This window comes from Lagopus muta, chromosome 14 (assembly GCF_023343835.1).
Source record: "Lagopus muta isolate bLagMut1 chromosome 14, bLagMut1 primary, whole genome shotgun sequence".
Classification (NCBI taxonomy): Eukaryota; Metazoa; Chordata; class Aves; order Galliformes; family Phasianidae; genus Lagopus; species Lagopus muta.
The window spans coordinates 2,379,195-2,403,071 of NC_064446.1; the positions used below are offsets into that span (position 1 = coordinate 2,379,195).

The following is a 23,877-nucleotide window of genomic DNA, read 5'->3' on the forward strand; positions in this document are numbered from 1 at the left end:
CTAGGCAGTGGTCCACTGCCAAGAAGGGAACACTGTTAGAACAGAAGTACCAACTGAGGTGCATGGACAGCTTTGTACCTACATGGAGGGCCCATGAAGACAGAATCCCAGTCCTCTCCTGTGCTTAGCTCACAGGAAGGCAGCACCAGCTCCTCCAGGTCACAGAGCAGAGATCTGCACTGAGCACCACACCCAAGCTGCAAAACTGCTTAGTTCAGATAGGAATCCTCCAAGTTGTGTCCTGCAGGACAGGGCTCTGACGTGCATTTCTCCTCTCAGCTCAGTACTGAAGGGAAGGGCATGTTCTGCTCTACACCTAAGGCACAGGAGCCTGTCAGTCACAGCACAATACACAACACCACTGCTCTGCACTGCAGCTGTTTTGTCACATTTGATGTCTCGAGGCGTTCAGCAGCATTTCTGAGGGTAGTTATGATAAACTCCCCAGCACACTTATCTCCCACTGAAAGCAGTTGGAAGCAATCACTTCTGATCTCACCAAGTGGAGCATCTTCTGTTCTGTTCTGTTCTTACACAGTCTCTATTGTTTCTCTGGATATCTGCAGTGGAGATTTCTGCCCACCAGCAGAATCACGTGGGAGCTTGCAAACATCCCTCTCTGTTCCAGCAGAGGCACGGTAAGCACAGCCCTCCCTGACCTGCCTTCCTTTACAGTGAATTTGACATCACAGATGACTCTGCAACAGCTCTGTGTCCCCTGGAGACAGGCGCTCTCCAGGAGTACTTTTCCCCTTCTAAGCCAGGCATATGTAGTAACCCATCTACATTCATGGAAGGGGCTTGTAAGTCATCTAGATCACGCTACTCCTATAGCTACAGCTGCATTTTAGACAGCAAAAGCAATAAACAAGCTTTCAAAAAGTTGTTTCAGCAGCGTATAATTTTAGCAGAACCTTTTGATGCCAGCCAGAAATATTGTTTAATGCATACTTCCAAGGGAATAGCCCTTCTTGAAAAGGCAGACTGGGTGGTTCAACAGAGGTTCTGTAAAATTCATTTGCAGTTTGGCATTTTGCACACAAGGTCGGGTCAGAAAAAGCCACTCTTGCATGCCAGTGCCTACAGCTCCCACTGCTTTTCAGAAGCCACATGCAGTGTGAGGGAGTAGGGAGTGAGGGCTCACCTAGCAAGAGGCAGAGTGGCGTGGCATCTTCACTAATGGTGCCAATAAACTCCTCGTGTGGACCCTCTGCGTCCCTTGGAGAGGTGCAGCTAGGACAGAGATGCTTCTACTGCTATGCCTGCCACCTGCTCCTGCAAACAAGCCCTTAAAATAATTTCTTACACTGCGAATTAGGTTTGTAGTGTAAGAAGGGAGGCTTTAAAGCTCACTTAAAAGCACTGCCACCACTTGACACGGGATGGCCAAAGCCTGCTGCCTCAGCACTGCATTCTCCTCCATCTGCTGCTTTGCCAGATCACTAAACAGCACCAGTTACCTGCTATTTAGAACAAAACAACTCCCAAGTTACACGAGGACAGCATTTGCACAGAGCCATGGCAGACCAAGAGCTGATAACTTCAAAGGAACTCCAAACAACAGACCATCTTGATGCACTGTGGGACAGCCCCCACATGCTCTGCTCAGAGCCCATAACGCTTCAAAAAGAGGCAAAAAAACCAAACCAGTCATCAAGAGTCAGAAAATATGCTTAGTAGTAACAGTCAAATCTTAAGTTCTTGAGTAATACAGACATGTCAAGTTGTGTGAAACTGTTCTTTATGACCCTAAGAGGCATGGGGACGGGTCAGTAGCAGAGACACTAACCAGAAATACGCTGAGCAGTTTCTGATTGTTTCTGGGAAGAGTTTTTGAGCTTTATTCCTGTTGGCATATTTCCTCAACAAGAACTACAGGTGTATGTCTGATCCTTGGCATTTAGCATGAACACACACAAAACTCTTAAATATTGTAAGTCATGTAAGGCATGATGACTTAAATTTTAAAATAATGGCAAAAAGCACAAGGTTTCCAAAATGTACTTATAAATACCAAGCACAAACTCACTTCTCTTACTGTAACTGCACGTACCTGCTGCATTTACTATTATCAATCACGGAAGACTAATGAACTTCAATGCATTTTAGTTAAGGCAGGTCAGTCTCGTGCAAGTTAATGTTCCCACAGATTAGTCCTAATGGTTGCAGTTATGTGTGTTCAACAGCCATTGGGATTTTTATTAGGAAAAGGTGGAGGGGATTAAATTTGTCGTGGCTGAAATGCTGTGTATGTCCACTGCGTGCTCTTTACAGACATGCAAGCAGGTCCTCATTCTATACATCCCTACTTAAAAGGCCTGTTCACAGGCACCAGTATTTGCTAGAAAATAAAAAAATCACTGGGATTCAAGTGGCAGGGCAAGGAAAGTCATGGCACTGTCTTCCCTACACCACATCTTCGACCATGTCCAATTAACAAAGCAAATGAAGGTAACAGTATAGTAGAACTGCATGGGCTGTGTAACAGCAGCTGCTTTTTGACAAGCTTACATTTTGAACTATTTAAATATTACCTTGCACTTAAATTCATTAAAAGAACATTAAAAAGCAAATTTATTTTTAAAAATTGCTATTTGTTTCAACAGAATTGAAAAGTGTGTTTTGCCTAGTCTTGACTTAATTTAAGGAGCACTAATTTCATTTTAATTTGCACCACCTTACCTCAATCAATTTATTGGCATGCTCACGGAAAACCTGGGCATATTCCTTAACTTCTTTCTCGTTCCCATTCTTGGCAGCTTCAATCAATACTAAAAGTGGAACATTTGTTTCCAGAAAAGAGTCTGATACATGGTCCATCACAGCTTTGCGGAGCTACAATAAAAATGAAAGAATAAAAGAGTTATTTTTCTGCTATTTTCCTTTCACTGTATTAATATGTAAAGCTTAAGTGCTTTTGTCGTTGATCCTTTTTCCTTCATGCGACCAAGGCTTTCTCTGCACTAAGTCTTGTCTACACACTTTTTGCTTCCATTTAAATTAAATCTCCTTAAAAACTGGATTAGTTATGTAAGTGCAAGTCACCATTTGGCCACAAATATTGATTTAGCAACTCATATTGGTTTTGTCTGAGTAAATTTGCCACTTTCCCACAGCTGATAAAATAACATGCCGATTTAACTTCTTTCATTTTTCTACTAGAATAAAAACACTTTAAAATAAGCTTCATCCACACTCACATTTACTTGAAAAAAGGGAATATACTGCCATAAAAATAGAAAAACAGATAAAAGATCAGTGTTACCTTACAGTTCTCATAGAAAATACACTCTGAGATGAAAACCAGCAGAAAATTTTAAAACACAAGCGATTATGTTTAAATCTCATAAAAGTTTAGGGTTTTTATAATCCCTGTTGCCATCAGGACGGCTCCGAATCCAGCACCTTTATCACACAGTTAATGCGGTTGTGCTTCCGCCTTACGTTTATTAACAGGCACTGCTTTCATTCACTCTGCATCACAAGCAGGAAAGCTCTCTACCAATTGGAGCCAAATCATCAGATGAAATACTTCCAGGAGAGAAGACATGCAGAGGTGCATTCATTTGCCTCACCAGGTGTGAACATCACATAGCAATTACCTGTCTGCGCAAGTCTCTGGTCTTTTTGGTCATCTTATCAATGGCAGAATTCAGTGCATCGCTTCTTTCCTTGCGTCCAGCCTGAAAAAAAAGAGACAAAGAGGTAAACAGGCATTCAGGGTCTCCAAGCAAAACCAGTATGATTTATGTTGAGAAGACTGTCAGTTCCTTTATTATTACTTCTAAGTGGTTATTCAAGTTAGAAGCAGAGTCTCCACCTCCTTGCCCAAGCATTATTCTTCCAGGCAGGCTCAAGCAGCCCAGGAGCATCTGACAACATAAGGCTGCATCCTTTAACACTCTTCAGCTTCCTTTCTGGAGAAATGGATGCTTTCCTACATCTAGGCTGCTTTTTGCTCCTCATCAGCCAGAGACTGTATTTAAACAGCTAAGTTTAGATTTCTCTTCTCTGACAGCTCTGCCGACAACCACACAGCTTGCCGTGAATCTCCAGTCCCCAGCAGCTCTTCCTGCCTCAATCCTCGACCCTTTGGGACCAAGGGAGATGGACGGCACCCCAACATCTCCCATGGCAGACGGAGGCACCGGGTGGTGCAGCACGGCAGTGCTCCCTGTGCAGCTCCACGCCTCACTACTACAGAAGGTTGTTCTTCAGCAGTCAATCGTAAGCCAAAAATCAATTATATTAAAGGTAAAATCCTTATAAAACATTTGTCAGGGATGAAATCCCAACATCAAATAAGCATCCAGGCTTGCCTGCTGGGACCTGGATTTCGCCGAGTTCGATCCAGCAAGTTTCACATTAGCACCATTGTTAAAAAGAGGGAAAGGGGCCAAGATGCAGTGGCAGCTTCCCTCTGCCTAAGCAGACAGTGGGCTGAAAGTATCTGAATTCGTATCAAGTTGGGAGTGCCAGATAAGACAGCAGTGGTCTTACAGTCTCACAGGGAGGGTTTTTCTGTACAATAGAGCTTCTCTGAGTTATGTGCAGTAAGCTTTATGCAACCACAAACCAATTTCTGAACTTCTAAGCCACGATCAATATAATTATCCTGTGGAGAAAAAAACAACAACACAACAAAAAACAGCAAAACCCATTTTACAGCACTAAAGCGAGGCTGTGCCAATTATCGTTCCGCAGATGCCAGGCTGGTTTGAAACACTCACATAGGCAGCCTTGAATTGAAATCACAAAGTCCACTCTACAGCAGGAATAAAAACTGAATAAAACCGGGGGGAAGATTCGGATGTTGTCAAGTAATTATAATTCATTGAAGTTTTGAAGATTTGTCACTCTTTTAATCCAGTCACTGGCTCTCATCATAAATGGTAACCGAAACCAGCAGAAATAAGCCCAGAAGCTTGTTCCACCACACCACAGCTCCAGCAGACCTGATGCTGGGCCGGTCTTCACACTTTAAAATGAAACCAGAAACCTCTAAATAAAGTGAAAACGAACGCTGCCTTTATTGAGCTGCTCCCCAGCTGGTCAGGCACAAAGCTGGCAGGCAGCTGGGCTGGAAGCCGTCCTGCAGCCCCTCTGGCACTCAGGGCCGATGCAGACAGTGGGCTCCTGGCAGCCCCCCATGCCTGCTGAGACATAAACCTGCAATTGCTCACGTTACCATACCGCTGTACCTGCAGTGGGACTGTTTCAATGAACCCAGAGCACTCCCCCTTCCACCTCAGCATTTTTCCAGTATCTCTGGAAGGTACATGCACATCTAATGCACAGGGAGCCAAACATTCTGCTGTTCCAAGAAGTGCCCTCTTCCTGCTCCCCAGGCACCCCCACGTTAACCACCTACCAGGAGCATGACACTGATACGAATCCACCCATCACTTGCACTTTGCCATGCTCGGTTTCACAGCACAGAGCAGCCCTGGTAGTGCGGCGCAGGTCCCTTTTTGCAAGGGAACCCAGGGATGGTTTCCACCAATGGCTGTTCAGCTCATGAGATCTGACCACAGGCAGCCCTACGTAAAATGCTCTGAAAAGCATTCAATGTGTACATTAGAGGGTAAGCAGCTCCGATTTCATACTGCTGATCTGTTCCTATTAAGTCACACTGTGTACTAACACAGAAATAGCTGTATAATCTAAACCCGTTAGATATGAGCAAAGCAGCTCCCGTTTATTTCCATCTTGTTGGTGTTCTGAAATTTTAGTACAAAAGCTTGTCAGAAAGTATTAAGAGCATTTCCCTTGGAAAGCTGCAATATAAACACCCCACTAATTGAGTTGCAGCACTTTCCCACCTTCATGCCCCAGCTGCTAACCCAGCGCCTTCACTACGGCTGGGGCTGCAGGCATCGTGAGGAGGCACACCTGCACTTCTGCAGCTGCAGAAAGGGAACCTCTTGCCATTCCCACCTACAGTTCCCACAGCCAATTGTAACCCAGGTCCTGGACCAAAGATGAGGATGTCAAGTTTTGCCATTCTGAAGTCAGTTGACTTTTTTTGCATAGAAGTTACCATACTGCACAACTGCGGAGCCAATTACGCCCTGCGAAGTCCAAGCACAGCCAGCCTATGGGATGTTGGCTGCTCCAATCTCAACATTATTTCCAAGTGTTAAACATCATCAAGGACAACATCAATCCCCTTGCTCAAGTCCCATGAATTTTACCCAGTGGTTCTACCCTACAGCTTAACAACTCCCATTCAAGCTAGTCTATAAAGTAATAAATCACATTGTAAAGGTTCACCACCTCTGGATAATTTGCTCCAGTAACCAATTACTCTTCCTATTAAAAAAACAGCCCTTGTTTTCAGTCCAAACTTCCATGGAAAAGCCAACTAATGATGCAGCAGAAGAACGCATCCCAGTGATCAGCTTCTGCACATGGGATGAGGACTGAGAATAGCGAATCCTGAATATTCATACTAGTGGGATTTTTAGGTATTCAGCATGGAAAGCAGCTTTGTCCAAGGGAATCACAGGCTCTGCAGCCGGTGGCAGAGGAAGCAGCTGATAGATTCATTGGATTTAACAGGGTCATATCGACTGCATCAGTCATTTTGCATTATGATACTACTGCTCTGCCCAGTATCAACAGATAATACACTCAGAGCAAATATATTTAAGATTGTCATTAAAAAGGGCTAGAACTGCTGTTAGAAACTACGTATTTCCCCCAACCCTTGGAATTTTTGTTCTTCCACCATCGGTGCTGCTTTGCTTGGAAGGCAGCACAAGCAGTCACTGCCGCATCCTTGCTCTTCCAGATCTCACAGCCAACCTCACCATTTTTTTCCAACAGCTTAAAGCAGAGAAAGGGGATTTGTACACAGAGAGGCAAAGCGGAATCACTGTCTCGGTCCACAAAGCATTCCCTTTGTAGGCCTGCCATCTGACTCAGAAACAAAACCAAACCAAGCTCTTCCTGCAGCTACCGATGTTAAAATCCAACTGCAACTAACTCATAAATGTGAAAATGTACAGCACGGTGCTGGCAGTAAACAAATGCTATGTGGAAGCAACCAGAATCAGAGCACATATTACGATGTAGTTATGCAGCCATGCTTTTATAGCTACGCAACAAAAACTTCCCTTATTAATCTCAGTGCTTCACCTAAGATCAGAGAGCTATTGAGGAATAGCATTCTCCACCCTGCAGCAGTCCCTCTACAAAAAAAAAAAGGTCATTTGCAGAGGGATTTCTGCTTCAGGTAATCTTTGAATTGTCTTCTAACCAAAGGAAGGAGCAGTGCTGTGCTTAATGCTGGTGATTGAGTAAGTGACAAATGGGTGCTTGCCATTCCGTCCTCGGGGTGCACGGGGAAGCCATACATCAGTGCAGGGCTGCTGAGCGGTGCTTCATGGCAAGGCATAAAGATGTAGTGCTCAGATTCAAGTTTGTCACATGCTTAATTCTCACCTTGACACCCCGCCTAATTGTATGCCTACAAAGGACGGCCGCCCATAGTGCTGTATTACCAAGAGAGCAGAGCTGCAAACAAATTCCAGGTATAACAGTGCTGATTCCGGACCACAGAATCATAGAACCACAAGGTTGGACCTGCAAGATCATCCAGTCCGAGCGCCCTCCCATCACCACTGCTACCACAAGCACTAACCCACATCTCGCAGCTCCTCATCCACGCACCTCTTGAGCACTGCCAGGGACGGCGACTCTTCCAGCTGCCTGGGCAGCCACTGCAGTGCCTGACCGCTCTGAGAGAAAAAGTTCTTCCTTTTGTCCCACCTAAATCACCCCACGCACAACTTGCAGCCATTTCCCCATGTCCTGCTCCTTGCCTGGGAGCAGAGGCCAAAGCCCTCCTCACCACAGCCTCCCCTCAGGAAGTTGTGGAGCGCCATGAGGTCTGCCCTGAGCCTCCTCTTCTCCAGACTAAACAATCCCAGCTCCCTCAGCTCCTCCTCACAAGATTTGTGCTCCAGACCCCTCACCAGTTTCACTGCCCTTCTCTGCACACGTTCCAGGGCCTCAATGTCCCTCCTGCAGTGAGGAGCCCAAAACTGAACACAGCACTCGATATGTGGCCTCCCCAGTGCTGAGCACAGAGGGATGCTCACCTCCCTGCTCCTGCTGGCCACGCTATTTCTAATGCAGGCCAGGATGCCGTTGGCCCCTTTGGCCACCTGGGCATACTGTCAGCTCATGTTCAGCCAAGCATCAACCAACACCCCCAGGTCCCTTTTCTCTTCACAGTCATCCAGCCTATAATGCTGCAACCACAAAGGGCAAGTGATGGAGCATGATGCACAAATTTCATCAGTGATTATCTATCTGATATCTGATGTTTGAGGAGACAGTAACATCCTGGCTTGTTACAGACATAAGTGTAAGGAATCTCCTATAGCCACAGCTAAGCACTGAAATATAGGGGTTGCACAGCACGTCCATTGGTACAGCAGCAACCTAACCCATGTGACAGCCCAGCCACACCTGTGCTAGCCTGCCTTGCCTTATTTGCACAGCAAGAAGGCAAAAAAGCAGCAGCTGATTCTCCCATGACTCCCAACGTGCTGACGTTCAGGAACAACCACCATGCCCATCTCCATACAGACAGGAGCTGTGTGCTCAGGTGCAAATCCCAGGTGCCTGCAGCACCCACGCTTCTGTTCTCCGCACCAGAAGCACAAAGAGGCTCCCCGGCCCATGTCAGCATCAAGTGCCATTAGGCTGTTTGTGGGACTTAATGCGCCAGGAAGGCTTCCACCAGATGTCAGCCTAACTAAATGACAACGCTGGCCTCGGGGTGCAGCTCTGCTTCGAGTGCATGTGTTTAGCAGGAAGACCAGTTCCGCTGCTGCACAACAAGCCAGGTAAGGGAGCGGGTTCTTTGGTCCTAGAGCACTTATTCTCAAGAAAGCCACATTTCCTCTCTTCCCCCAAGTTTTAGAGGTGCAGATGCCACCTCAAAGCCTGTTCTGGTGGGAGACTCCAGATGGCACTACTCCATGGCTTCCCTTGGCATACAAGCAAGTTTGCAGTCTCAGAAGAAATGCAACGGTGAGAATTAAGCAGGCAGCTGGAGTCTCTTCTCAGCCTGCTGCACCTCGGCACCCCAGACAGTTCCCAAAACACAAGGAGAACATCAGCATACTTTCAGGTTTAAAAGGAATCGGAGGTATGCCTTCAATAATGGCTGTTGTCTCACGACAAGCACGCACAAAAACAGGTTTACGCTGAGAAAAGCGCCCATAGAGCTCGCACTCACTGTTTCCCAAACAAGAAACTCACTGGCAAGGTGCTAAACAGCCCTTGTTTGGTTACAGGCCAGAGAACCAAGAGCTTCAGCGAGGCAGCAGCTTACCATGTGCAAGCAGCAACTCCCAACGCCGTGCCAGATTACGCAACCGTCTCGTGGGAGGAACCTACCAACATGCACGGATGCAGAAAAGCAGAGCCCTTCCAAAAGGTACCCAAATTTGGCCACTCGGTAATAATGGAAAGAGTGGCACAGCAGGGTAGTAATTTTTCATCTCAGAGCTTTTTCAGTTTTCTTAAATGACACCTTAGGAACATTCCTTAAAAGATTGTGTTATCATATTTATGTGCTATTAACATTCAGATCAGCGCTGGGGTCAGGACACTGCACCAGATGAGTGCTGAGAAGCACAGCTACAGGCACGTTGCTGCTGTACTCCCCCAAGGCAACGGGCAGCTCAGGCTGGATTTTGGCTGCGTACTTCTTGCACAGTGAATATTAACTATGGAAAAACTCTTGGAATAGGTCTGTGTCATTTCTTTACACATGTTCCTTTCAGTCTAGAGCAAAAGCTGGAATATTTACGGTGACAGAACAATTTAACGCAGTCACCTAGCACTGCCCAGTTTAACATTAAAAATAGCTACATTACTTATTTTTCTGTTTTGTGGGCTTTTGCTTTTCTTTGTGCTTTGTGTTCTCCATCCCTCCATTTCATTTAACACCTCCCCTGTGGGGACAGCCACAGGTCCAGCACTGCAGCCAGGGGCACAGCTGCTCTGTAGGACAAAGAAAGAAAAACAGGCAGAAACCAGCAAGGCTGAGCTTAAATAAGGAACTGAAGTTTAATAATGAAGCTAAATGACCATTGTCTTCTCAGACCTCCTCTGACACAATTAATCTCCCTCCCTATTAGCCTGGGGAATTGGCTATTCTCAGCTCAGCCCTGTCCCGAGGTCATCACCGACACCTCACTGCCACAGGGCAAGCACTGCCGAGCACCTCGTGCTGCGCTGCTGCCGCGTGTCTCAAGGTGACAACAAGTCCCACAGGACAGTCTGCTCTGGACAGCGGGAGCCGTGATGTCCCAGCATGCAGCCCTGGACCAGGCTGTGGCCCTGCAGGGCTGCTGGCACCACAGCCCAGCTCAGGACTGTGCATGCTGGCTGCAGGTCCTGCCGTCACCGTGGCTCCCGGTCCTTGATCAAGGGCTGTGAGCTGCAGGGAACGCCTGCTGTAAATGCAACTTACTCTCCTACACCTCGGTAAGCAGCAATAAGTGACACAAAAGTCAGGGTTTGCAAGGAAAAAAAAAAAAAAAAAAAGATGGATTTCCTCATTTCATAACTGCAAGCTGTCAAGCTAGATTCCAGTTAATTGTTTTTTCTCCTGTGCTCTAAGGTAAGCTTTGCTTTTTTTCCAGAAATTTCCCAGCACTTTTCTCACCGCAGGGCCTCCACCGCACTCCCCGACAGCACCCCTGTCCCAAAAAGCACTCCCCTCTGCCCGTGCTCCTGCAGGGACCTCGAGCTGCTCCACCTCCCTGCAAAGCGCTGCTAATCAGCGCCCTCAGTCCAAGTCGGGCACACTTCATCCCCAGTGCATCCCCAGTGCAGCCGGGTTGGACAGGCAGCCGGCAGCAGCAGCGAGGCTCCAGCTGCAGCTCTGCGCTGCCACAGTGAGCGCAGCCAGCAGGAATGCAGGGGGGGAGCGGGCAGTGCGCGGCTCTCCGGCTCTTCGCAGCTCCTCGCATCGCCGGGACGAAGGGCTCTAACAGCTGATTTTTTTTCCCCTCCTCGATCAGCGGTCTCAAACACGATCGCAGTATGCAGCACAATGCTTTAAAACAGCAAAGCTTCTGGAAAACCCAAACAAAAGGAACGTCACCAGGTGACGTCAGCCTATATACAGCCCTGCGTGGTCACAGCGCATAAGCAAACCCATTCTTGTGCCGCTTCCCTGAAAAGCTTTTCAGTAAATGCACTCATGCTACTCCAGGAGCTTCTCTCAGCAATAAGCCACCCATCCGCCATCAACAAGTTAGGACTAAAGGAACCCACAGCTGCGGAAAAAGAAAACGTGAGCTTCAATTAAGCAGCCGAGCAGCCGCCGAGGAAGAAAACTTCTATTAAGCATCGACTTGAAAACTGCAGACCTGGCAGAGGAGGTCACGCCGGCGCTTTCAAAAGGAATATTCTAAGAGAGCACGGTGGATTCAATTTTGCACTAATATCACAGGACCCTAAACCAGTAAATTATTCACAGGCTATCTCGCGTTAGAGCCTTTCACAGACTCACCGTGTTGAGTCTCAAACTACGACTGAATGCAACCTCCAATGTACTCAAAAGAATGGGTAAGTGTGTGCCTTTCTCTCTCCCTTGTCTAATGAATGATGGCTGTGTGTTAAGGCAGCGGCGAGGTGCTACAGCACGCTTTGCTGGGGTGAACCTTGTGAGAGCAATGTGTTCTGATTGTGACGCTGTAACCCTCCGTAATGCCGATAAAGACTCATCCTAAGTGTAATAGCTGGTATTCTGTGTGTAGTACTAAGTTGTTTCTTGCATTTAGAATAAGCTTTTCGGAAATGCATGGAAATGTTATCTGCAGTGAAATCTTCCACGGTGATGTTCAAAGTATACTGATAAGGATATCCTATCTTGTTGTTTTCCTAAATTATATTCTGCAGGCTTACATTTCAAGTGGCCATTAGGGGCTCGTATGCTGGCAGCACTATATGCAATGAGCATGGTTTTAAAAATGCTGCCTGCCTTGGGCATGGCTTGTCCACCAAAATGTCGCTGTGAGAAGCTACTCTTTTACTGTGACTCTCAGGGGTTTCACTCAGTGCCAAACACCACTGAAAAGGGCTCTCTAGGTTTGTCACTGAGGCACAATTTTATTACTGAACTTGAAAGGGATCAATTTGCGAGCTTCAGTCAACTTACTTGGCTTCACTTAGATCATAATCAAATTGCAACAGTCAGAGAAGATTCTTTTCAAGGACTGTATAAACTTAAGGAATTAGTCTTAAGTTCCAACAAAATCTTTCATTTGCCAAACACCACTTTTAGCCAGCTGCTTAACCTGCAGAATTTGGACCTCTCTTTTAATCAGTTGTCCTCTCTGCACCCCGAGCTGCTCTACGGCCTCCGCAAGCTGCAGACCTTGCATCTGCGCTCCAACTCCCTGCGGACGATCCCCGTCCGCCTGTTCTGGGACTGCCGTAGCCTGGAGTTCCTGGATCTGAGCACAAACCGCTTGCGAAGTTTGGCTCGCAATGGCTTTGCGGGATTAATCAAGCTGAGGGAGCTGCACCTAGAGCACAACCAGCTGACAAAGATTAATTTTGCTCATTTCCTCCGGCTGAGCAGCCTGCACACTCTCTTCTTGCAGTGGAACAAAATTAGCAACTTGACGTGTGGGATGGAGTGGACCTGGGGCACCTTAGAAAAGCTCGATTTGACTGGAAACGAGATCAAAGCCATCGACCTAACAGTTTTTGAAACTATGCCTAACCTTAAAACCCTCCTCCTGGATAACAACAAGCTCAGCACGCTGGACTCCAAGATCCTGCGCTCGCTGCCGTCGCTCAGCACCGTGGGGCTCTCGGGCAATCTGTGGGAATGCAGCGCCCGGATCTGCGCGCTGGCCGCCTGGCTGGGAGCCTTCCGGGGCCGCTGGGAGCATCCCATCCTGTGCCACGGCCCCGACCACGCCCAGGGAGAGGACATCCTGGACGCCGTGCACGGATTCCAGCTCTGCTGGAACGCATCGACCGCCGCCCCGTCCGCGGCTCCGACGGACGCTCCCACCACCGAGTCCACGAAAGGCATCAGCTCCTCTCATTTCCATATGGGAGACAAAGAAATCCCCACCACGGCAGGCATGGTCGTCACCACCGAGGAACCCTTCCCCGAGCCAAACAATGCCATCTTCACTCAGAGGGTAATTACAGGGACAATGGCTTTATTGTTTTCTTTCTTTTTTATCATTTTTATAGTGTTCATCTCCAGGAAATGCTGCCCTCCCACATTAAGAAGAATTAGGCAGTGCTCAATGATTCAAAACCACAGGCAGCTCCGATCCCAAACGCGGCTACATATGGCAAATATGTCAGACCAAGGACCGTACAATGAGTACGAACCCACCCACGAAGGACCCTTCATCATCATTAACGGCTACGGACAATGCAAGTGTCAGCAGCTGCCATATAAAGAATGTGAAGTATAATACTTAAAATTAAACCAGATAAGTAACCTATTTTAAAATTGTAGGGGACCTACAGCAGATTCTAATTTTTACAAATGTTGACGTAAAGCCTAATTTTCCAAGCTACTCAATGGAAGCATTGTTTATGGAGTGGTGCAGTATTTTTAAGTTGGTTTTTTTTTTAATAAATCCATAATATTTTCAGTGTTAAAGAAGCAATGATCACATTAAACTTGCACTCCTAGTGTTTAAAAGTCTAAAAAGACGCTCACCTCAAACTATGTAAAATGTTCCATGTTATGTAACTCTCCGACTGTGCGTACCATTTATACCCAAGTCTCCACATTCCACTTTCCCCAGTAAAATCAGCCCGGGTGGAAGGAGGGAGGCTGTCTGCACAGAGACCTGCAGAGGAACATACACTGCATTTGTTCCCCCGCAGCTGTGCGATGCCAAACATCCCAGCTGGCTCTGCTCAATTCAGAGGCACGCTGGAGGAAGGCTCTCCTCCTCTGATCATTTCCACTCGAGTAAAAAGGGGAGAGGGAAAAATAAATAAAAAAAAAAAAGTGACCAAGGTTCAGGTGGGGATTTAGATGCCCTGGGGACTGGCAAATTAATTTTTGAGGCAGTTTTCCTACCTCCATGCTCACAGTTTGGCTTGCTTACACATACCTTGCTCGAGCTCGCAGCAAACGCAGGCAGGAGCAGTTCACACCACCAATTAACCAGGATGGCTCTCCAGGCACTTGCAGAGTACCTGGTGGTGCTTAATTAGGAAGGTTGGTGCGATGATCTAAATGTTACAGGCGTTCAAACCCGACCAGCTCTCTGCTTCGCCTCGATGATGCTTTTCATGCACTCGGGCTAATGACTCACGCCTACGAACAAACAGCACTTCCACACCTTTTCATGTGTAAATACCCTTAACACAAGTTTTTCTTAATTAAAAGTAAATATCAACCGGAGGTTAAGAAAGAGAGAAGGAAGGAAGAAACCTCTCTTTGTCGTCCCCCCCCTCTCCCCCCTCAGGCTTCCTCTTGCTGGGAGCTATTTTCATGCACTAACTCCACGGTTTCTCTGGAGACAGAATTAGCCCCTGTAATATAAGCTCTCACTTGTCCTCCTCTTCCAAAATTCAAGGTAATTACCAGCTCAAAGCTGCGTACCTTCCGATACATTAGGATAATGGTTAGTTTATAGAATAGTTCACAAAAAAACGTTTTGTTTCTTAGTCAAAACGGGACAGAATCTAAACTAGTATGCCATTAAAAAATTCTTATATAAATATATATACACACACACACGCACCTCATTCTTCGGGAGTAATTTGATTTCTTTAACCAGAGGTATCACATTGCTATTTATACTATATTATGAAATGATATGTAAATATTTGCAGATCTATGCAGCGACAGTGGTACTGAGATGCCATGGGGGAGGGCGGGGGGGTCTGCAAAGGATTACGTTATTTTTAAGTCAACTGCTCAAATATTGTAAACGTTCTAACCAAAGTTAAAAGGACCAGAGGGATGGCATTTTTTTATATATATATACATGTATGTATAACTAAAAAATGTGTTGTGTCCAATGCTGCAGTGTTAAACAATTACCAGCAAACACGGATGAAGAGAAATTCCTCACAGTGTCAACATACCTTGAACGAATCAGTAATTACAGTATGCTAATTGTGTTGTACTAAACTATTCTGCAAACTTTCTGAACAGAAAAATCACTGCATAAAAATCTGTTCGCTATTTCACTCTGCTTTTATATATCTGTATTACCACTTAGTGAGGTATTTAGGGTGCAATTATACAAGTTTGATGTTTTATTGTGAAATGAATTCGTCCGAGGCAACTATAGCAAGATAAGTGTGACTTCTGTTCAGATTTTACATAAAGATTTTTTCAATTACTGGTTTTGAAGATATTAATTTGCATCATTTTACTTTTACGATGCCCTTATTATAAAACAAATATTTTGTGTACTTCCTACGACTTTGTACTTTAATAGAAGAGAGTCAGAGAAGACTATGGTTTTCCATTAAGTTCTCTTTGAACTCCCCTAACTGTTTATAATACGACAAGCCAATTTGCATCCATTTTAGGAAATCAACTGTTGCTTTTTCTGCTTTTACTGCTTTCAACTGAATGTAATAAAACCGGCGAGGTAGGTGGGCAGGGAGTGAATATGAGAGTGTGGCAAGGCCCTGGCACAGGCTGCCCAGAGGAGCTGTGGATGCCCCATCCTTGGAGGTGCTCAGGGCCAGCTTGGATGAAGCCCAGGGCAGACTGGTACGGTATCAGAATCAGTGGTCAGCAGCCCTGCTTGCGGCAGGAGGTTGGAACTAGATGATCCTTGAGGTCCCTTCCAACCCAAGCCATTCCACGATTCACGGCTCTATGATTCCATATGATTACAACCCATGTGATTCAGCCCTAAGCCAATACAAAACCTTAATGTATGGCTGACTGTAGGAAGACTTGCTTCCTTCCCAGCAATCAGTGGCTCTTCCCTGAGCCCCAGGCTCCTGCTGGGAGCAGAGCAGTGCAGCAGCCCGCCCTGCTGTGCCACCCTTACTGTGTTGGCTGATCCCATGCCTGCACCAAAGGTACCAGGGAGCAGCAGTGCTTTCCATGGAGGCACCAGCAGAGACAAAGTTCTGACTTAACTCATGACTCAACTTCCAGTGCCCATACCATTAATCTTAGTGCAGAGCTACCACCCATCAGATGGCAGCACTGAACACCAATGTCCAAGCTGTGCATGCAGGACAGAATCCCACTTTCCTGCCCCACGTGCAGCCAGCCCAGAGCTGGGAGCTCACAAGGCACAGAGCCAGGTTGGATGGGACCCTGGGCAGCCTAATCTAGTGGTTAGCTACCCTGTCTATGGCAGGGAGGTTGGAGCACAATGATCTTTAAGGTCCCTTCCAACCCAAATCTTTCTATGATTTCCTGACTGCAGAACGAGGCTCCTCCCATGGCAGTGTCTTTCCAGTGCCCCAGAAGCCCCTGTCTCTAACAGCTTGTAATTCTGCCCCAGAAGAGTACAGACTGATGCTCCAGCTGGGTGCTTCACTTCTCCCATCCATCATCCCAGTTTTGCAGGTCCCACAGGCTCTGCTGGTTGGGGTGCAGGGAGCCCACCCATGCTGCCTCCCTCAGCCCCACTCACATTTACGCTCCAACACACGGCTGCTCTCCCAAATGCTGTGGTTTATACCTGCCATTTTCTAAACCATTTGTTGCCAGGTTCCAGGCGTGAGCAAAGCAGTTCCATAAACATCACATTTAGGGTAACAGGTGCAATAAAACCTGCAGAATGTCAAACACGAGCAGCAAAGTCAACTTGAATTCCCTTGGGAGGGACAGCAAACTGCGGGCACAGCCATCGCCCTACACAAGGGCACCGTGAGAGGTTGTTAATCCTTTTTGGTTGTTTTAAAGTTACTGTCTTCCATTCTCAATGGCTTGTGACTCTTCCAAACAAAGAGAGGATTATAATAATTGCCTTAGTCAGCAGTCTGATTTATTTTGTTTATGGAATACGAAGCAGGATGATCTGGCTTAAGTTAAGTGTTTTCAGGATGAGCACTGACTGATGAAGCAGTTGTTAAATTCTTCTCTGAGACTATCACCTCTACTGCACAGCCTTGGTTTCTGCAGATACTCAATTAGGGGGAAATTCTTTACCCAGAGGACAGTGAGGCCCTGGCACTGCTGCCCAGACACGTGGTTACCCTATCCCTGGAGGTGCCCAAGGCCATGAACGGGGCCTTGGGTAGCCTGAGCTGGTGGGGGGCACAGCAAGGATTGAGGAGGCTGCAAGGTCACTTCCAAACCAACCATTCTGTGATACTATGATAAATGACAGAGGTGCCTCACCACCTCTAGGTACAGCATCACACAAGCCTTCAGGGCCGTTCAGAAGTGGAAATTTGTTCTGCTGCTCTAGGATCCTTGTGCCACCCAAAGACATCCCCCAGCCTCCCCGATTGCCTCCGCTTCCATTCCCCACCCTCGTGCCAGTGAAATGCAAACCAGGCAGTACAAGCTCCATTTGAGTCATCGTGTTGGAACAGGTCTGAATTAATGCTTTCAGCTCCCCTCTTGTTAGTCGCTCTGCATTAGATCATCGTTTAAATGCATACAACCAAGAATTACTTGATCGAGAGTAAAACGGGTTAGCGCTGAGACTCCGATGGGAGTGCTCCTCTGCCAGCAGAGCTCCCACTTCCATCAGAAGGAAACGTAATTAATGCTGCTGAATCAATGCTGGGTTTTGTTTTGCTGCACAAGTTACATGATTTTTCAGAGATAAGCCCAGCCTGCACGCAAAGCCCAGCATCTGAGCTCGCAGCCTGTAGCCCCTTCAAAGGCTGCAGTCTATTGCTGACATGTAAACCAGAAACATCCAGTGGCTTTAATCAGAAGTCTGCACTACATTCTTGGTTTTTAATGTGCCTAAGTTAATTTCTGTACTACTTTAATGAAAATAAAGTTGATTTAATTTTGTGAGCTGCACAGCTATTAAAATCCATCTGTTCAGACCTATGAAGTCTACTGAGAAAGCTGAATTTCATCTTTACATAAAAATTAGGGAGTTCAGAAAGGAACATAGAACTTCTCCCCCAGTAAAAAGAACAAAAAAAGAAAGCAAAGAAACAGCAGCAGAACCTGAAGGCAGCTGCATGGAAGCAGATCCTTCCTCCCATCCCCTTCTGCATTGCACAGAGTCCCATGCACTGGAAGTGGGGACAGATTTTCCTTTTTAAGCCAGGTGCTAGTGGGATGCTTGGAGACCATTTTAGTCACCCGGAAATGTAGCATTTCACACCTTGAATAAAAATCTTTTTTGGGAGGTATTCAGGGAGAGGTGACAGCAGCTTTGATGGATATGGCCAACCTCAGACAGGGCAAAACTCATGCATTTTAAGGACAAAACACCACACAGCTCATGCACCTGTGATGTACACACAAACCTCCACCTGCCAGCCCTCAGCCACCCATTTGTTAAAACAAACCCCAAAGACAAAACAAAAACAGCACCCTGTTTTGCTTTTCACCCTCATGAAACATTAGCGAGTGAACTATTCTACCAGCTCAGCAACGAGACGGAGAGCCCTCAGTGCACTGTATTGAAATTATAGTTAAAGAGCCAGTTCCTGATGGGAGGGGGGTGTAAGTAATGGAATAAAAAGAAGTGCAGTGTACAGAACATTTTTGTTATTAAAATTGTGTATACTGTAAAACTGGATTTGCCTCTTTTTCTTTTTTTTCTCCTCCTTTTTCAAGCAGAGGTGTCCAACTGCCTATATCCACTGGGGTCTCAGAGCACACCAACAGCAGCCCAAGCCAGCGTTGGGCTGCTCCCTGTGCTGCAGCCATGGCAGCCAGCAGGAGCCGTGGGCACAGCCCTGGGCTACAGGGCAGAGTGCTGGCAGTGTCAGTGCCAGCAGCAGCCTGTCCCCTCCAGCAGCACCGCCCTTCCAGGCACTCAGCAGGAACCACACCGTGCACAGGTGTCAAACCACAGCACATCTCCCTGGCTTTGAATTATTACAGCCTAGGAAGTGACAGAGAGATACAGCCCCGTACAAGCATCCTTTGCAGAGGCCACTGTAACACTGTGTTCTAAGTCACGGTGCTTCAACAACACCAGAACAGCCTCATTTAGACAAGTTCACGGGCACAGCCCAAAAGACTCAATGCAACAGCTGAGAGAAAGAACACGTTTCAGGATGTTCCAAGATGATTACATGCACTGAACTGCCAGCTAAAGCCACTCCAGTATCTGAGCCTGAGCTGCTTTCTGCTTTTGTGCACTAAGTTTGGCTAACTCAAGTTCTCACGGCTTTTACAAGCCAGTGGCTCCTCAATCCTTCTCATACTTCAAAGCAGCACAGGATCAATGTATTTTCTTAAACTTTCAAAAAGATTAATGTTAAGATCAACAGCATCTCTCTAAAAATATAAAAGCTGTTGTTTTCACAAGGAAAGGTAAGACACACAGGAGAAAAAAAATGGTACTCTGATAATTCTATGCAAAATCTCTGAAATCAATCAGCAATAAGAAACTGTCAGCATCACTGGCAGCTAGCTTTTAAATGTGGGCTGTGTTAAAGCAACTGTGAAAAAACGAAGACTCAAGAACACAGCCCAAGAGGAGAACCGAAGCACAACAGGGAAGCTCGGACACCTTTTCCCCCCTTTCCTCCTCCTCCCTCCCTCCAGGTCTGTGGTTTTATGCTGTTTAAGGGACAGAACTCCCTGCAATAGGTCACACACCCCAGGAACCCTGAAGTTAATCTTTATAGTTGTGTTTGTAAAGAAAGAAACTTCTTAAAGCAACTTATCAGCAGTTTGATTACTATTAGATGCTATGAAAACATTTGCTTTATAACGACCTTTGACATCAGAACCATGTGCTCTGGGAATTATCTCATAAAACAGAGAAAAATGACTGGACATGTTTCGTTCACAAAGTTCCATATTTACTTCTACGATGAATGACTGAAGAGGTTTGGCTGCTGAGGGCATTCAGCAAACGTTTCCAGGCTCAAAGGTAACCAAACCATCACTACAGATCTGCTGTTCTTAATTGACAAGGTTTTAAAAAAAACCTATTTCTTCTTGTTCCTTCATCTGTTAAAAGGATGAGACAAAGGCTTAAACACACACAGAGATCATTGGAGAACTTCTGAAGCAGCAGTGCCCACAGTGAGGAGCTGAGTGCTGTGCGGGTGGGAGAGCCAGGCCTTCCCTGCAGTAGGTGCAAGGCCTTCTCTGCAGTATGGAACACAGACACAAACTAGGGTGGTACCTCCACAGCCAGGACACTTTAAGAAACAACAAATCCTCCTTTTAAAAATGTTATTATTTTAAATGCAGTTCAAGCAAGTTACTCCTGTTTTCTCCCAGCAGGCTCTACTACTTGTATGCTAAACGCTCAGACAAGTGAGGCACTAAGTGCTTTCATTCTTTTCTCCCAATTATTAACCCCCTAGAAAGTATCCATCGTTTGATATGGGTGTATTATGCTTGTATCAGTTTAAAATGCAGCCTCACTTCACAAAAAGTCTGGAAGTAGAAATGGTTCATCCATCAAGAAGGTTCTTAAATAATGAATAGGTCATAATTCTTTACCGTCAAAAGCAATTAATTTTCTGTACTGTAATCAGGAGAATAAATCTGAAAAATCCATTCTAATGGCTCCAAATCTGAAGGTAGTGTTGCAGCTGAATTCTTAATTTTAAAATACAAGAGCAACGAGGACTTCTGCTGTTTAAACATACAGTCTTGTACCAAACAGAACAGCTTTACTGCATATTTAATAGGTAGAACGGGTTTTGCGAGACCGCCTGAGATTAAAGAACAGCACCAGATACAGGAAATGCATTTCAAGTAGAAAGGTCCTTCCAAGATGCTTCCAACCATACAGCTACAGAAATCCTGAAATATCCTTTACCAAGCGTACAGAACACTGCAGGAAAGCTTACTGCAAAAGCAATGTTACTTACATGAGTGCAAAGAGCTAAAAATACGGAGAAGAGCATGGATGTGGAATCCAGCTCAGCCCTAGGGTAAGTACTTGTACAATGAGGTATTGGCTCTCTTCTCTTCTGCTCCTAAATAATCCATCACATGCCCAGACCCTCTGCCTCTGAAGCCATGTGCCAGTTAACCGGGACTATCATTTCCTGCCCTCAAACAAACTGCTTCAACCCTGATACCATCTGAAGTTTTTAATCTTTCAGGGAAGAAAAACTCTAATCCTAATAGAGCTCATACCAAGCTGATAATGATATAATCTGTTAACAGCAAGTATACGGGGAAAGGGATAAGGACACAGACTATGAATAAGCCTCCACCACTAAAGACACCACACAATGGCTTGCAACAGGAAATCACCTGTGCATTCCTCACTGGTGAGCACATCCCCAGCTGCACTGCTGGCAGTCCCAGCTCTGTACACATGGGGCTGAACTCACCCAACCAGAGAGGGTCATTCAGCAAGCAGGCAGCTCAGCACGTGCCCAGCTGGGGACAGGGGAAAAGGCCTGGTGCCTAACCACGATGCTCATATACAGGGCAGAGAAAGCTCCATCTGTACTGTCCTCTGCATAGAAAAAGATGCTTCAGCAAAGACACGGAATTCCTTCTTAATCTCCCCAGGCAATCCTGAAGACAGAACCAACCAGGACACAGCTGGAAAGAGAGCACAGGTCACTGGTTTGGCAGCTCTTAACAATAACTGGGAGCTGTATGGGTATCAACAGCACATCTGTGGGGTTGAGACCCTCAGAAACTCAACAGCCACGGGGTAGGCAGGAAGAGAAAACCACTACCAGCTGATATTCTTCTCCACAGACCATCAGTTCAGCTCTGGGACATCTATCAGCACCATGGCACTTGTGAAACCTGGAAACCTGGAGAAGGGAGCGCTGACTCCTTGATAAATGCTTTTTTCCTGCAGTTAGCATCCACTGCTAAGAAACCAGAAACTTAAAGCTTAGCCATTTGATTAGGTTGAACTACAGGACAAAAATACACAGATATAGTACCTGCCAAAGCTTGCTAACACAACATCACAGTCCTGAGCAAACAAAATAGTGTGGCTTCAACAAGGTACCAGTCTGCAGTGGCAGCTAACTTTCCGTGGATGTAATGTTTGCCCTTCTTCACCTGCACCACGAAGCAGCATGCTCAGTGTTCTGCGTGCTCTGAACTTCTGCCAGGTGTTGCTGTCAGACTGTAAGCAGGGAGCAGCTCTCTGCTTTAGACCAGCTAAAATTTGTCATTGCTTCAGCTGAGGGACACCTGCTGCCGATAGCTAAAATAACTCAGCACCCACACAGCCCACAGCAGCAAAATCAGGAGTAAGGCACTCCAGATATGCACAGACCATGCAACTGACATACCCTCAAACACTGCCAAGCAAGCTGCGATGCCTCGGCTACTCCAAGTTTCAGCTCCATTGGCAATTCAGGTATTTGTTGACAATTCTGAAACTTGGAGGATTTGGAACTTTCCTTCAGGCTCCAAATGGGAGAAGCGTTGAAGGACTGAATTCAGAGCTCGGCTCCTGTTCCTGACCGGCAGCCAGCTGCAGATCAGAGGGGCTCCCACACTGCTGGAGCTGCTCGGTGCCTCACTGTGACACAGCACCAGGACTCCGGGATCCTCCATGCCTAACAGCTGTCTGACAGCACGCCGTAAAGCAATGAAGACAAATGGAAGTGCTGACAAAGCACAGAACTACTCCAGTGCTCCACACAGATAAATTTCAGGGATATTACCCCTTCATATCTACAACTGTCCATGGCCAACAATTAATTTGACAAAGCATGCCAATGAGAGTGTCCAGAGACACATGAAGAAGTTTTATACCACATTCAGATGAACCAGTGCTATGAGATTGCTGACTGCTTTCCTCTTCTCAGTGGGTACTCCATCAGTTGAATAAGCCCAAGTAAAGCTGCATCATCAAAAGAGGAACTTTCAAACACCTAATATTCCTGTCCATTCATTCAAAAACTGTAATCTTCATCAGGAAAATTAGTAAGAGATCATCAACAAAGCACTGTTTCAGTTGTTTATGCAAACTGAACTACAATGTGGCACATTTCTTCTGCTTGCTGTAACGCCACTGAGTGCAACCCGCACTGTAACCACCAGACCACATGGTGGGTCCGTGTTTCCTGACCACCAGACATCAGTGAAACAAGGAAGCCATGCACAACAGATGAGTTTATGTAACAAAACAACCCAACCACTCGTGCCTCTAAACTCACGTACAGGTACGCAAAGTGTGACAGAGATATGACAAAACAGGCCCACGTGATACGAGTACATACAAGCAGTGCCCCCAGGGAACTCACTGGAAATGATGTTTAGATATCAAAATTTAAATCTCTAAAGTCACTAACAGGGCAGAAACACAGCAGTTCACTTTCAAGAAGGGCCTCCACAGATGGGAACCTGCTCAAAGCACAGATACAATGGCACCAGTCTCCTCTATTGCATTAAATAATCATTCAAAATTATCTCTCAGATTCAGCCATACCATGTTATCCTAACCAGTGGCTGTAAAATCGAGTGCCTACTTCACACTCATATTTCTCTAAGCTTTCTACCCATTACCAGCTGCAGGCTAAGCGGGGCTGAGTTGCTGTACACTGCTTTTAGTGGATAAACTATTAAACTATGCTTTTTTGGGTTTTTTTTTTTGAGTTATTTTTATATAGAGTTTCCTACACTTGCTTATGCAAGACATATTTTAAACTACTGAAAGAATTAGGACTTGGTAACAAGACCACATACTCGACAAAGGTTGCTCAGAGACAAGGCACAATGTGATAAAGAACAACAATAGGTTTCTGTGATCTGACTCAAAAAAGCATTCTGAGCAGAAAATA

The 23,877-nt window shown here is 46.1% G+C and overlaps 2 protein-coding genes across 5 annotated transcripts in view; one reads left to right on the plus strand and one right to left on the minus strand.

Moving 5' to 3' along the window:
• The window catches only part of CTNNA1 (catenin alpha 1), a 106,432-nt gene that overhangs the window by 38,431 nt on the left and 44,124 nt on the right, over positions 1–23,877 (minus strand). Inside the window, exons 8-9 of the mRNA XM_048961083.1 lie at positions 3,603–3,683; positions 2,683–2,835 (exon numbers count right to left, since the gene is read on the minus strand). Coding sequence (XP_048817040.1) covers positions 2,683–2,835; positions 3,603–3,683 — 234 coding nt within the window. The remainder of the gene's footprint in view (positions 1–2,682; positions 2,836–3,602; positions 3,684–23,877) is intronic.
• LRRTM2 (leucine rich repeat transmembrane neuronal 2) lies at positions 10,291–18,927 on the plus strand. 4 transcript variants are annotated; one of them, XM_048961085.1, is made up of 3 exons: positions 10,291–10,645; positions 11,049–11,598; positions 11,932–18,927. In XM_048961085.1, the coding sequence occupies exons 2-3, from the start codon at positions 11,595–11,597 to the stop codon at positions 13,473–13,475; spliced, it is 1,548 nt and encodes a 515-aa protein (XP_048817042.1). In that variant the 5' UTR covers positions 10,291–10,645; positions 11,049–11,594; the 3' UTR covers positions 13,476–18,927. The 4 variants fall into 4 exon arrangements, with proteins under 4 accessions (XP_048817042.1, XP_048817041.1, XP_048817044.1 ...); XM_048961084.1 differs by having other exon boundaries at positions 10,291–11,598; XM_048961087.1 differs by having other exon boundaries at positions 10,293–11,598; positions 12,381–18,926.